This window comes from Balaenoptera physalus (genome assembly GCF_965194825.1).
Source record: "Balaenoptera physalus genome assembly, chromosome: 17".
NCBI lineage: Eukaryota > Metazoa > Chordata > Mammalia > Artiodactyla > Balaenopteridae > Balaenoptera > Balaenoptera physalus.
In genome coordinates, this window is record NC_138895.1 from 24,693,765 (window position 1) to 24,709,871 (window position 16,107).

At 36.8% G+C, this 16,107-nt stretch overlaps 1 protein-coding gene across 3 annotated transcripts in view; it reads right to left on the reverse strand.

Moving 5' to 3' along the window:
• The window catches only part of ZNF704 (zinc finger protein 704), a 218,174-nt gene that overhangs the window by 159,147 nt on the left and 42,920 nt on the right, over positions 1-16,107 (reverse strand). For all 3 annotated transcript variants that reach the window (XM_082432844.1, XM_082432846.1, XM_082432845.1), the window contains exon 2: positions 14,191-14,432. In XM_082432844.1, coding sequence (XP_082288970.1) covers positions 14,191-14,432 — 242 coding nt within the window. The remainder of the gene's footprint in view (positions 1-14,190; positions 14,433-16,107) is intronic.

Consider the following 16,107-nt stretch of genomic DNA (forward strand, 5'->3'; position numbering starts at 1 on the left):
AACATTAGAAGAGAGAACATTTCTAATCTAGAACTTCATGGTTCTTGCCTCTAGAAGTAGAAAAGAAATTAGCAAGCCTCAAATACTTCGGAACATCACGTTACATGGTTTCATACTTCTTTTATTCAAGTTGTACGTCTCTTTTACAGATGCTAATAAATGAATCTATTCATTCTTTTACTAAAAAACAAAAAACAAAAAACAAGCATAAATTCCACCATTCCGTTCAATGAAATTTTGAGTAGGAAGGGGGAGAATAATTGTCTTTTTTTCAATTGGTTTCCAATCTCAAGTCTTTCATAGTGGGTTCTGGACTCATAGGTGATCAAAGATGTTGTAAATAATAATTTTGTTTCTACTTAATCTTGATTTATTTGTTGACTTTAGAATCTAAATCCCCAGCAAGATGTGACTTGATTGTGTTCTGATGGCACAATGTGTTTCATTAAGTCATAATGTCAATTATGTCGGTTCCTAGCAATTTCCTGTTTCCGTCCCTCTATCCACATGATTATACTTGTGCTTTGGGAAGATCATTTTGGCTGCTGTGTAACAAACAGACAGACTGCAGCAAGAAAACAGGAACAACAGTTACTTGCTGACCTGAATTACTAAAAGGATGGGAAGGGACGGAAGTGGATAAAGGTTTCCTGGAGGGGACTTCCCTGGTGGTGCAGTGGTTAAGAATCCACCTGCCAATACAGGGGACACGGGTTCGAGCCCTGGTCTGGGAAGATCCCACGTGCCGCGGAGCAACTAAGCCCGTGAGCCACAACTACTGAGACTGCGCTCTACAGCCCGCGAGCCACAACTATTGAAGCCCGTATGCCTAGAGCCCGTGTTCCGCAACAAGAGAAGCCACCGCAATGAGAAGCCCACACACCGCAACGAAGAGAAGCCCCCGCTCACTGCAACTAGAGAAAGCCCGCGTGCAGCAACGAAGACCCAACGCAGCCAAAAAATAAATAAATAAAAAATAAAATTAAAAAATTTTAAAAAAAGGTTTCCTGGAAAAGATGGTCTTCATTGCTACTTTGTGGAGATTGCTTTGGTTCTTAACAATTACATAGTATTAGTCTTTCTACAATATAGGTAGGTACATTTATATTGCCCTCCCAATATATTTTTTTAAAAAGAAAATGTTCAATGAGATAAGCTTAGAGACCTTTTAAACTTTTCCCTCTTTCAGTAGTTTCATATTGGTTACAGAGTTTGTGACCTGAAAAGTTTTTAATACATTTAAACATTAAACATTTGCTCCAGAAACTGCTATGCTTCTGGAGATTCAGAAATAATGATACCAATTTTGCCTTATCTCTCACTTAATTCCAAGTTTGACATAAAAAACTTTTCTATAAGTAATATATAGTACGTAAAAGACAAAGGGGAAAATGTAGAGAATACCATTGAAAATGGTAGCCCAAATAAGTTCACAATTTTCCATTGTCCACATAAGATATTGCTTGAAGCTCAGGTCATTTCCTAACTTTGAACTCAAAGGTTAATGAGTTTCTGAAGTTCTTTTTAAACGATACAGTTCCCAGAGAGGCATTCTATAAGGAGAAGATGACTTCATTTTACCCAGCAAGTGATATATATGACATCACTATATTTTAAAACCCTGCAAAACAAACAGTGACGTATGGTTCAATTTTTTTCCAACAGCAAACTAACAATCTGGAGTATTCTAATAAATTGCTGTTAGGCCTAGGAATATTTTTGGCCAAACTTTTCTTTTTCCCTTGTTACAACTGGTTTGCTAATAGATTTCTTTAGCTTTAGAGTTATAATTAGAAGACAGTTTCTACTTTGCGTAATCAAATTCTAATTGCTGTTTGGGTGAAATCCAACCAGTTTAAGCATCAGTACTTCCAAAAAAACCAATGTCTGGCAAAAAGAGGATAACAAATGCCATGCTCTAATGATCCAGGTTATCTGATAATGTTTTCTTAACAGTTGAGTTTCTTTTGTTTTTTAGAGTCTGGACAGCAAGTGATATTAGAATTATCATTGTATTTTAAGGTATCACAGTTGCAACTGACAATAAATTAATGTTCTCTGATAAACACTAATGATGGTAATAAGAAACAAAAATTCACTTGGGGTCAGAAACCTCCCAGTCTTAGGTCTGTCATTTGTTAAATTTGTGCTCCAGTGCCTGAATTTACTTCCAGTGCCCGGAGAATTTCCAAACACATACATCTCTTGCTTTAGAAGCCAAAAAGCTCAGTTGCAGGCCCTGGTAGAATGAATGAACATAACTGTGTTTCTACCTGCCCACCCTCCTGCCCACTTTCTAACCGCCTTCCTAGAAACTTTGTAAGTCTTTCAGAAAATTCCATCCTTTGTTAAATCAGCCAGTCATTTCTGTTGCTTACAGCCAAGAAGCCTCACATCTACTTCAAAACTGCATCTCAAGTCTGTCCACTTGTCTTCATCTCAGCTGTCACCACTCTAGGTAGTCCAGACTCCCATGACATCTGTTCTGCACTAAAGGAGTAGCTTCCCGACTAGTCTCCCTGCACCCATCTTGTCCTTCTCAAACCCAATCTACATGTAACAGTTAATGTGATCATTCCTAAATACAAAAGGAACATTAATCATTCTTCTCCATAAAATTCTTCCCATTGATCTAAATATATACTTTAAAAATCTTTAACACAATCAATATAGCTCAACATGATTTGGCTCCTGCGTGCCTCTCCAACCTCATCTCTTGCCGCTCTCCGCCATCTCTGTGCTTCAGCCACACTGGCCTTCTTTCTTACCTTGAGGCTTTCAGGCATACTCTCCCCTACCTGGAATACCTTCCTCTCTAGTCAGTCTGTCTAACGCCTCCTCATTCTTTAGGTGTCAGCTAAAATGTACTTTCATTAACGAGGCCTTTCCTTATGCCTCAGTCTAAAATAAGTTTTCCTACTTACGGACATCATAATATCCTGTACATTCCATCTATTAAAATTATTATAATTTATAATTATGTATTTATATTTGTGTTGTTTAGAATCTCTCTCTCTCCTCAATTCTACCAGGGCAGGAAATATGTCTATTTATTCTACCTTGTATTCCAGTATCTGGCACATAAAATCCACTTAATTAATAAAGATGTTGCATAAATTTAAAAAATGCACATTACTTAGTGAAAGAAGCCAATCTGAAAAAGCTGCATATATTATTCCAACTATAGACATTCTGAAAAAGGCAGAACTATGGAGACAGTAAAAAGATTAGTGGTTTCCAGGAGTTCAGGGTAGGGGAAGGGATCGATAAGCAGAGCACAGAGGATTTTTTAGGGCAGTGAAAATACCCTGTAGGGTACTATAATGAGGGATACATGTCCTTATATATTTGTCCAAACCCATTTAATGTACACCACTAACACTTAGAGAAGTAAACTTTAGGACAAAAACGATGACAGATGTTGATAGCAGGAGAGGTGCTCTGCGTGTGTGGGGACAGAGGGTATATGGGAAATCTCTGTAACTGCCTCTCAATTTTGTTGTGAACCTAGAACTGCTCTGAAAAAGAAAATAAAGTCTTTTAAAAAATAAGGTATTGAGGAACAAATCCTAAAAAAAAAAAAGAAAAAAGAAACAGAATACATAACTTTCTAATCAAGCTAGATCAATCAAACAAAAGGTAGGAAAGAGAAAACATAGTAAAGCATGGTTTAAAAAAGAAAAAAAATTAAGATGGTGAAAAATTCTGAACATATCAGTAATTATAATGAATACAGTGAGTAAAATATCCTATTTCAAGAATATACTCTATATTTCTATTCTCTGGATTATTTTCTCAATTATAAATAATAAGATGAAAAATGTTTTGTATCTCTTACTTTTTAAAATAAAAGCTAATTATAATAATCTAATATTAAAAAGAATCAACCTAACAAAAATTGGGAGGTGCATATAAAGAAGTGCTTAGAAGGAGTTATAGCATTAGATGCTTATAACATAAAAGAAGAAAAGTCTACAATTAACAGTCTAAAATTCTACCTTAAGAAACTAGAAAAAGAGGAGGAATTTAAACTCAAAATAAGCAGAAAGAAGGAAATAATAAAAGAAGAAATCAATGAAATAGAAAATGGACAAACAATAGAGAAAATCAGTATATGTGAAAGCTGGCTCCTTGAGAACAGCCATAAAATTGATAAACTGCTAGTTAGACTGGTTAACAAAAAAAAGATGACACACTGACCAGCATCAGAAATGGGAGAGGGAACATTACTGTAGATTCTCCATATTTTTTAAAAAGGCAATATTATGAACAACTACATGCTAACAAATTTGACAATTTATATGTAATGGATAAATTCCTTAAAGACACAAATTACCAAAACTGATTCAAAAAGAAACATGAAAGTTGAATAGCACTACAGTTGACCCTTGAACAACGAGGGGGTTAATCTGCGTATAATATAGTCGGCCTTCTGTTTTCACGGTTCCTCCACTTCTACAGATTTAACCAACTGTGGACCATGTAGTATTACAGTATTTACTATTGAAGATCTGCGTATAAGTGGACCCGCACAGTTCAAACCTGTGCTGTGCAAGGGTCAACTGTATATCAATCTTAAAAATTGAATCTGTAATGAAAAACACTCCCATAAAGAAACCTCCAGGACCAGATGGCTTCACCAGTAGACCTACCCTTTAAGGAAGAAGTAATACCAGTCCTAAAATAAATTCAGAAAACAAGGAGGAGGGAACACTTCCTAACCCATTTTATGAGGTCATCATTAAACTGATATCAAAACCACACAACAATATCCAAGTAAATAAAATGATAGGTCAGTGGATGGAAATGAATGAATCCTTAATAGAATTTTAGCAAAAATTGATCCTTTGATATATAAGGGGGTAGCTCAGGAATCCAAAGCTGACTCAATGGTTGAAGACTAATCAATGTAACTCGACACATTAAAATAATTGTTAAGTATGCTCATGTAGATAGATGTAACTGTTTTTTTTACAATATTCAACATTTATTGATGATAAAAACTCTCATCAGCTAATTAGAAATGGAAGAGTACTTCCATTCTCTCATAAAGAAAGAAAAAAATCCTGCAGCTATCACCATTCTTAACAGTGAAATATACTGAATGCCTTCCCCTTGAAGAACAAGATAAGGATATCCATTTTTGCCACTATTCAGTATTACATTGGAGGTGCAAGTCAGTGCAAAAAGACAAAACATAGATGAAAGGTATACATACGGGAGAGGAAAAGTAATGAGTTGTCTTTATTTGCAGGCAGCATGATCATTTATATAGAACCTCCTAAAAACAAATCTACCAAAAAAGCTAAAAAACCTAATGCCTGAGTTTAGTAAGCTTTCAGTATACTTGGTCAAAATATAAATTGCATTTCTCTGTATCAGCAATGAATAACTTGAAGTTGACATTTAAAATAATATGATTTGGTGGGGGAGTGGCCAAGACGGCAAAGCAGGAAGACCCTGAGCTCACCTCCTGCCATGGGCACACCGAAACTACAACTATTTACAGAGCAACTACTGATGCGAATGACCAGAAGAAAAGTGGAAAAGATTTGCTACAACTAAAGATATAAAGAATGAACCACAGTGAGACGGGTAAGCAGGGCAAAGATGTGGTACAGTCAAGAGGCCATAACCCTGGGTAGGCAACCCACAAATGATAGGATAATTACAACTGTAGAGGTTCTCCCCAAGGTGGAAGGGGTCCAAGCCTCACACCGGGCTCCCCAGCCTGGGTTTCCGGTACCAGCAAGACGAGCTCCCAGAACATTTGGCTTTGAAGGCCAGCAGGGCTTACTTTCAGGAGAGCCAGAGGGCTGTAGAAATAGAGACTCCACCCTTAAAGGGCACACACAAAATCTCACATGTTCTGGGACCCACAGCAGAAGCAGTAGTTTGAAAGGAGCCTGAGTCAGACCCACCTGCTGATCTTGGAGAGACTGCCTGAGAGGCAGGAGGCATCTAGAGCTCAGCCTGGGGACACAGACACTGGTAGCAGCCATTTAGAGAGCTCATTCTCCCAAAAGGACATTGGGGCTGGCAAGTGTCACCTTGGAATCCTCCCTCGAGCTTGTTAGCACCAGGACCTTGCCTCACCCACCAGCCTGCAGGCACCAGTACTGGGATACCTCAGGCCAAGTAGCTAGCTGGGCAGGGACAGAGCCCCACCCACAAGCAGGCAGGCTTCTTTAAGACTCCCCGGAACCCACAGCTGCCCCGGGACCCAGCCCTGTCCACCAGAGGGCCCAAGACCTGAAACTAGGCCTAGAATCCCCCAGGGTCCCACAGCCAGCCGTCTCCACAGCTGGCCCTGCCCACCGGCAGGCTGATACCAACCACTGGACTCACAGGGCCGTGTGGCCAGAGACCCCACAACCTGGCTCCACCCACTAATGGGCTGGCACTAGCCCTGGGACCAGCCTCACCCACCAGTGGACAAGGCATCAGCCCCAAGACCCTCTGGGCCCTGGCCACACTGAGGAAACTTAAGAAAATAAAAATCATATCAAGAATCTTTTCTGACCACAATGCTATGAGACTAGAAATCAACTACAAGAAAAAAACTGCAAGAACACAAACACACGAAGGTTAAACAATATGCTGCTAAACAACCAATGGATCACTAAAGAAATCAAAGAAAACTTTAAAATACCTGGAGGCAAATGAAAATGAAAACATAATGATCCCAAATCTATGGGAAGCAGCAAAAACAGTTCTAAGAGGGAAGTTTATAGTGATACAAGCCCACCTCTGGAAACAAGAAAATCTCAAAGAAACAACCTAACCTTACACTTAAAGGAATTAGAAAAAGAAAAACAAACAAAACCCAAAGTTAGTAGAAGGAAAGAAATGATAAAGATCAGAGCAGAAATAAATGAAATAGAGACAAAAAAAAAGAAAAAGATCAATAAAACTAAGAGCTGGTTCTTTGAACAGATAAACAAAATTAATAAACCTTTACTCAGAATCATCAAGAAAAAAGGAGACAGGGCCCAAGTCAATAAAATCAGAAATGAAAAAGGAGAAGTTACAACTGATACCACATTAGTACAAAAGATCATAAAAGATTACTATGAACAATTATATGCCAATAAAATATTTGCAAATGATATATCCAATAAGGGGTTAATATCCAAAATAAACAAAGAACTCACTGAACTCAATATCAAAAATTACCAAACAACCCTATTAAAAATTGGGCAGAGGAACTGATTACACATCTTTCCAAAGAAGACATACAGATGGCCAATATACATATGAAAAGATGCTCAACATCAGTGATCATCAGGAAAATGCAGATCAAAACCACAATGAGATATCACTTCACACCTGTCAGAATGGCTATTATCAAAAAGACAAGAAATAAGTGTTGCTGGGGATGTGGAGAAAAGGAAACCCTCGTGCAGTGTTGGTGGGAATGTAAATTATTACAGCCACTATGGAGAACGGTATGGAAATTCCTCAAAAAATTAAAAATAGAACTGCCATAAGATCCAGTAATTGCACTCCTGGGTATTTTTCCGATGAGAAAACAAACACTAATTCAAAAAGATATATGCACCCCGTGTGCATTGCAGCATTGTTTACACTAGCCAAGATATGGAAGCAACATAAGCGCCCATCAATAGATAGATGGATAAAGAAGATATCACATACACACAAACACACACACACACACTGGAATATTACACAGCCATAAAAAAGAATGGAATCTTGCCATTTGTGACAACATGGATGGGCCTAGAGGGTATCATGCTAAGTGAAATAAGTCACAGAGAAAGAAAAATACTGTACGATTTCACTTATATGTAAAATCTAGAAAACAAAACAAATGAACAAGCATAACAAAATAAATAGCTATAGATACAGAGAAAAAAACAGGTGATTGCCAGAGCAGGGCCGGGGGAAGAGGAAAGAAATAGGTAAGGGAGAATAAGAGGTACACAAACTTCCAGTTACAAAATAAATGAGTCACAGATATTCAATATGCAGTGTAGGGAATACAGTCAAAAACTATGTAATGTCTTAGTATGGTGACAGATAATAACCAGACTTATCACAGTGATCATTTTGAAATGTACAGAAATATTCAATCACTCTGTCATGTAATAAGAACTAACATTGTGCTGTAGGTCAATTATACTTCAAAAACAAACTCACTCACAGAAAAAGAGATCAGATTTGTGGTTACCCAGAGGCAGGTAGTTGGGGAGGGAGAATTAGATGAAGGCAGTCAAAAGGTACAAACTTCCAGGTATAAGATAAATAAGTACTAGGGATGTAATGTACAACATGATAAATATAATTAACACTGCTGTATTTTATATATGAAAGTTAAGAAAGCAAACCCTAAGAGTTCTCATCCCAAGGAAAAGTAATTTTATATTTATTTAATGTATCTATATGAGATGAATGGATGTTCTCTAAACTTATTGTGATAATCACTAGATTTCTAATCATTTCATGTTGTAAGTCAAATCATTATGCTGTACATCTTAACTTATACAGTGCTGTATGTCAATTATATCTCAATAAAACCGGAAGAAAAAAGAGGATTACCAAAAAAAATTAAATAATATTATTTAGAACAGTATCTAAAAACATAAAGTACTTACAAATTAAGTTAACAAAATAAGTGCAAGATCTAAGCACTGAAAACTACAAATGCTACTGAGAAGAATAAAAGAACTGGGTAAATGTAAAGACATATTCTGTCTATAAATTGGAAGATTTGATGTTTTTATGATATCAATTCACCCTAAACTGACCTATAGATTCAAATGTAATAATTAAAATTCCAATAGGCTTTTTTGAAGGGTAGAAAATGGTAGAATATTCTAAAATCTATATGGAAATCCAGCAAACCTAGAAAGATATGTTTCAAAAAGCAGAACAAGGTTGGCATACTCACACTACCTACTATCAAGACTTACTATCACTACAGCGATCAAGAGGGACCTAGAGTCTGTCATACAGAGTGAAGTAAGTCAGAAAGAGAAAAACAAATACCATATGCTAATACATATATATATGGAATCTAAAAAAAAAATGATTCTGATGAACCTAGGGGCAGGACAGGAATAAAGACACAGACATAGAGAATGGACTTGAGGACATGGGGAGGGGGAAGGGTAAGCTGGGATGAAATGAGAGAGTAACATTGACATATATACGCTACCAAATGTAAAATAGATAGCTAGTGGGAAGCAGCTGCAGAGCACAGGGATATCAGCTCGGTGCTTTGTGACCACCTAGAGGGGTGGGATAAGGAGGGTGTGAGGGAGATGCAAGAGGGAGGGGATATGGGGATATATGTATGCCTATAGCTGATTCACTTTGTTGTACGGCTGAAACTAACACAACATTGTAAAGCAATTATACTCCAATAAAGATGTTAAAAAAAAAAGACTGTAGTACTGGCATAAAGATAAACAGACAGATACAGAACAGAGGAGAGTCCAGAACTAGACACGCACATATATGGTCAGTTGATTCTGAAAAAGATGTCAAGGTAATGCAATGGGGAAAGGATAATCTGTCCAACAATTGTAACAATTGAATATCCATATGGGAAAATAAAAAGAAACCTCAATCCTTACCTATAACCAGGCAGAGTTAAAATGAGTAGAAAATTTCTCCTCCAAAAGTGGCCCTCCTGAGTCCTTTATGTTTTATTTTCTGGTACTTGCAGGCTTTACCAACATGCCTAGTTTACCCATCAGGACAGGTCAAACACTGAAATGAAAATTACTTGGACTTTGAAAGAATTTGGTGTTACCAACGGTATTCAATCAGGCCAATTCACAGAAGTCTCGTGCTACTGCAATAGCTTGGCACAGATCCAAAGAATTGAACAATTCCTTCCAACTAGTTCTATGCCATACATCCCTGGAAAAATCTGTAAATTCCCTACTCTGGATTTCAAATCCTTCTTTCTTATCCCCAAATTTCCACCACGAAACTGGGCATGATTCATTGATTATCTGGGCCCAGGCTCATCATCTTTTTCCAATCAGGCTAAAATACTGTCTTGGCTAATGGACCACTGAGCTCTGCCCACAGGAAATCTCTGACTGGCCTTTGTCTTTACTGACCTTGGCCTCCTATTCATTTCTTGGGCCAAACTACAGTATTGGATTTTCATTCTGGCTCAACTCTTCAAACCCCCGTCTCTTTGTATTCTTGTCCTTATCCTCTTAAAGCTCATTTTCCTAACTCGCCATAGAGATCACTAAAGCTAGTATTTTCCCTGAAGATTAAAAAATACTTAAGATAACATGTTTATAATTAGTAACTCCTCATTTTCAATTCACAGTCTCTTTCGGAGGGAGCTGTTATCTTTTATAACCAGACATTACTAAATGAATAAGTGATGAAACCTTCAGAGAGAGGGATCAGTCATTTAAAGACTGCTGTCCCCACTGTTAGCACTGACACGCCTCGTACAGGTCACCTCATGCCCCACCAAATTATTCCTCCTCCATAATCTTTAAAGTTGGGAAGAATTTTTTTTCTGTCCATGATAGATCTTTAGGTCCAAAGACGAACACTGCTCATTCACATGCTCTCTTATATACTCTTGTGTTCCTCCTATTTAGTTTTCTCCACTGAAGAACCTGGAATAATTCAAGGGATTATTTTGAGGACCTCACCTTATAATGCATCCACCCCTCTGCACCACCCGCTGCCCCCCACCCCGGAAACAAAAAAGAAAAAAACACTGTTTCTTCCTGAAATCAATCAAGCAACATCCCATGGGTAAGTGGACTCTCTTGCATTAATATAACTCATGTAATTAATTTAATGCAGGAGTCCCCGTGGCCTTGCGAGGCAGTCTTGGACACTTCCGTCCAGCCTTCCCTCACCCCTCTCCCTCACTGGGCTCAGACCTGCACCTTAGTCTGACTCGCACCTCCTGCCTTCCCTGCCTCCACCCACCCCAGGTGTTTATCCTAATAAAACACTTGCACGTTCAATCCTATCTTGGCATTTACTTCTCGGATGACCCAGCCTGACACATCTGGATTAATAACTTACTTAAATTTATGTTTTCCTGAAACTAGCAGCTCTTAAGTGGGTCCTCAGAAAATGGGTAAAGAAACAGGGATTTTGTAATGCAGATCTCAGATACAGAGTTCCTCCTCTGTTCCATTTATCCCCATCTTGAAAAAGATACTAATAAAAGGAAATTAGGCTTTTAAATAGTTGTGTCACACTAACAACTTTCCTAATATTAAGAGATTCTCCATTACATACAAATTCACCCAGCTCTAATGAGAAGGGAGCAAGTTAGGAACTGTTATTTGATATTAACCACTTAGGTGTCTGTCTCTCTGATAGTAAGGTCCTGGAGGGTTAGCACCCTGCCTCATTCACTTTTTTACTGAGTACTGAGTTCATAGCAGGTACTCAATAAATGTCTATTGAATGGAGATGAAATCAGTGACGCTTAATTGCAGTGAGGTACAGCGATTAAAGAGGGGGGTGGTTCTCAGAACTTTCTAGGGATATGAAAAAACATATAAAATATACCCATTGTTTTCATTACACAAACCATAGAAAAAAACTTCATATTTCATCTTACAAACCACAGAAAGTGAAGTTCAACAAAAATCCTGTTAGCTACAGTGGCAATAAGCAACATATAAAGTGAGAAAGATTATAGAGAACTGATTTTAAACCAATGAGGAACTCTGCACCAGTCATACTCTATTCACCTAAAATCGTTATCCTGCCCTTCTAAGAGCTGGCCAATACATAATGTCTGGATTTAGAAGAGTAAGTTGCAATAACCATGTGGCTAGATATAGCGATATAGAATATATATATGGGGTATATATAATACACGTGTGTTATATATGATATACTATATAAGATATAGATATATAGGTTTACTCATACCAATATTCCCGTATACCTGTAGACTTACTCAAGCCTCATTATTTACGTACTGCCAACAGATATAACTATTTCTTCTAAAAAAAACAAAAAGAAAACTCCTGTATCTTTCTACATGTCAGGTAAAGGAGTTCCTTTAAAACAAAGTATTGATCTATTTAGATGATAGTGGAAAGTTTATATTTACAAAATAACTTGATAACAGTAAAAGAAAATAGAACAGAAAGAGGGGAGAGTTAGATGAACTCCACAATTTCTGATTCCTTCATCATCACTTTAAAAAAGAGTAATTTATTTCACCAACTGTTGGCATATTTGTGATAATTAAATTCTTACTACAGCAATGAAAATAAGTGTATTAGTGGAGCTCTCAAACAATGAAGCTTTAACTAGTCTTTCCCATAATAGATTAACACATCTAAACTATACCTTGTCATTGGGGAATTTTTGCTGCACATCAATTGATTTAAAACCCAATTAATTTCCCAATATTGTTTAAAGAACTCCATAATAACACTGGCATGACTTTTAAGTGCACTCAGTGAATTTGAGAGGGAAGAAAGAATATTCTACACAACAGAGCCAGAAAAGGCAGAAAACATTTTTCTTCTTCTTCTCTTCATTATTTTCCCCAGAAACTACTGCAAGTGGGTAAAAATTAAAGAATAAAGATATACCTAAAACAATCGATGACAATTTGAAATTATGAATTCCAGGTCTTTCAACATATAAAATGGTCTAATGAAAATTTTATGTAGAGTAAGTTCTACAGAATTGCAAGTTGGCCCTAAACTATGTAACACTGGGAAGTCTAATTCTTGCCCTACAGGCTTAGGAAAAAAATAAAACCATAGCTGTTCACATTTCAAATTACATGTCATTTTACCTATGAGTCAACCAACTTACAGATATGAATTGAGGTGCCTACCAGGTTCAGGGCATGATAAGACATATCATAATGAACCCCCAGTTAAAGGAACTAATCCTAAAGAATTCAGCATGTACTTTATATGAGAAAATGAGAAAAGCAAATAATTCCAAGTAGTTAAACAGAGGTAATGAATATATGAAAAGTTTCAATTAAAAGTTAAGGAAAATAAAGAGGCCTATAATTTTATTAAGTTTGACAAATTTGGTAGAAGAATAGAAAAATATATATTTTTCTAGAGAATATACTTTTGATTTCATATAAAAAGAAATGAAATTCTAATTACAAAAAGTGAATCGGTAGAAAAGGAACATTTATTCCTTTTCCAAAGATACTATTTTCCTAGTTAGCTATCAGAAGCCACTCAAACAAATGCAGAACTTCTCAAGCAATTGCTTATAAAGTTTCATTATAGATGGTTTTTGGTAACAAAATATATTTCACATATTAAAAATAAGCAAGCTTTCATGCTACAGCATTTCCTTTCTTTTCTTCATTCAACAAATATTTATTGAGCCCTTAATATATAATTCAACATGGTTCTAATACTAGGGATACAGCATTGAACAAGATGGACTAAAATCACAGCCGACATGGAACTTACTTTCTAGGTGAGATAAATGACAGGCAAGAAAATAAGTAAAAGGTCTAGCATGTATATTCTACTACTATTCCACTGTCATTCTGCCATAATATTGTCCTTTGGTTCAATGCTGCTGGATGTGGTTTAAATAGAATTCCAATGTAATAAAAGCCTTTTAATATTTCAGATAAACCCTCTTGGCCCAGTTCTAAGCTAGATCTGTCTTAAAAGGATTACCATGATATAAACCTGGGATCACCAAACTTTTTCTGTAATGAATCACATATAAATATTTTAGGCTTTGCAGGCCATCTATGATCTATATCCCATATTCTACACTTTTTTTTCCCTTTAAAAATGTAAAACTATTCTTACCTGGCAGGCCAAACAAAAACAGGCCAGGGGCTGAATCTGCCCTACAGCCATAGCTCTCCAACACCTGACCAAAAGATATGAGTATCCTTGCTTTTAAGTGGCTATGCTCAGTCATACATTTCATGTTTCTTTTATTTTTTTAAATTTATTCTTTTGCTCTTTGTTGTTCATTTGCCAAAATCTAATAAAACATTCTTTTCTAGAGCCACAGTAGTTCCAACTACTACAGCCTCAGAGTCAGTTCTGAAGAGCATGGCCACCTGCTCTATTTCACACAAGCAACAGAAAAATGTTCTTGGCAGAAAAACCTTCCTAAGTCTACACTTTAGAGAGATATGGCGGAGACTATACATGCTCTCCACTGACTTCCTGGAACAGACACATATAAGGTCTAACGGTCCCTTACCTTGCTGGAGGAACATCAATATTGGAAGAAACAACTTTTCGTTTTTGTTCAAGGAGACAGATGGAGCGAGTGTTTTCTTTTTCATGGTCAAGAGCTCGGTTGACTTTTTTGGTGTCTGCTGTTTTCACATCCTCCTCCATGGCCAAGGGGAACAAGTGTTGATGAGACAGTTTTTTACTAGAGTCACGTTTTAAGTCCTCTGGTTGAAATGTGAAGGCCATTTCCCGCTTAATGCTCCCCACCTGTGAAATGAAATGCAAAAATTCTTAGTCACCCAGAATATCAGCTTTGCATGACTATGTGCAGATGGCCATGACGAGAGACCACAGACTCTGCTGTCCCTGTTCATCTTGAAGATTTTATAGTTTAAATGGGAAAAAAGTCACACAGAAATAAAACAACTGACATTACAAAGTAATGTACAATTGATGCACCACCTGTCATAATGCAAACAAGAAGCATCGCAAGCACAAGAAAAGCCTTTCAGAGGTGCAAAAACTTCGAAGGCTTGAAAGCATGAGACTTAAAAAAATCTAAAAATTTAAAACATTATTGTTTTCTCTTCTACAACTGAGAAAACTCAATTAAGTAAATAAATTCTTAAATATTTCATGCTGATTATGTTTAATAGAAGAGAGCTATACATATAAAATCAAGCCTTATATCTTTGACTATGAATACTGATCTTAACCACACTCTTTATCTAATGAAGAATTGTTTTTTATCCTTTATTTATAGCAGTTAAGATCTCAATGAAATCCTTCATTAGTATGACAATTAAAAAGTCATATTAATTTTTCTTATGATTTTTTACTAAATGCAATGGTGATTAAAGTTTAAGACAAATATGAATTTAAACCTCAAGGAATTAAAACTGGTTATTTCAGATTTTAGGACTGTGATGACTGAAAAAGGAGACTAAAGTTAAAAAAGAAAAAGGATTTTGTAATGTGATTGGCACTGTAAATGAGGTCTGGAGTGAACTTGCTAAAGTCCTAAGTATACAAAGAAGAACCAGACTATCTGGCAACCCAGAGCCTCACTAATCAGTGCAGTATTTTTCAAAATATGCGCATCTATAAGACACTTCACAGGTCCAGAGACAGTCTCTCCCTTTCATGAAGTCAGTGTACATACTCAGTAAATCTTCACTCGCCCACTTACATAGAGGATATGCTTAGTTGTTTCTTTTTAATTTTAGTTAGGAGGAAAAGCACAAAGCATTTGATCAAATAGATTTAGAATAATAGGAGCTAAAGCCATAAACATACAGCATCTTCAGAATAAAATGAGAATATGTGGGCCCAGTAACAGCAGAGACTGGCAAAGTATGGTATTAATGACTAGAAATTCTCAGACTAAAGGAAAACTCTGAAGTATATGCGTGTTGGGAGTCACAGGACCTGCTCACATATGTATTCTTCCCGAGCCCAGGGATGACTTGTGCCTCAGGATTGCCTTGGCTGGAATGTATCTTTCACATGAACACAGACCCCTAAACTGAGCTCCCTGCTCTCCTTGGCCTGCACTTGTCAGGAAAAAGAGAATATCTTCCATGGTGCTCCTGCCAGACCAAGCCCCAGCTCCTCAGGACAATGGTCAGCCACCTGGGTCTACTTGCAACTCATTAAAAAGTTACCATATTTCTTGGAATGCATTAGTTAATGAAGCAAAGTAAGAGTCCAAGAAAAATGAGGGCTTTTAAGAGCTAACTGTTTTAATGACATCGATACTCAATAGAAAGGAATAAGAAAATATTTCACACTTCTAAAATGCAATAAATTTTCAATAAAAACGTAGTTTGGAAAACTAATGTAATTATAAATTTTTAAAATATCCATCGCTAATCACTTTCAGTGCAACTTCTTCTGCCTGGAGGTGGAAGAGAGAGGGAGGCATTTTTTCCACCTCTAGAGC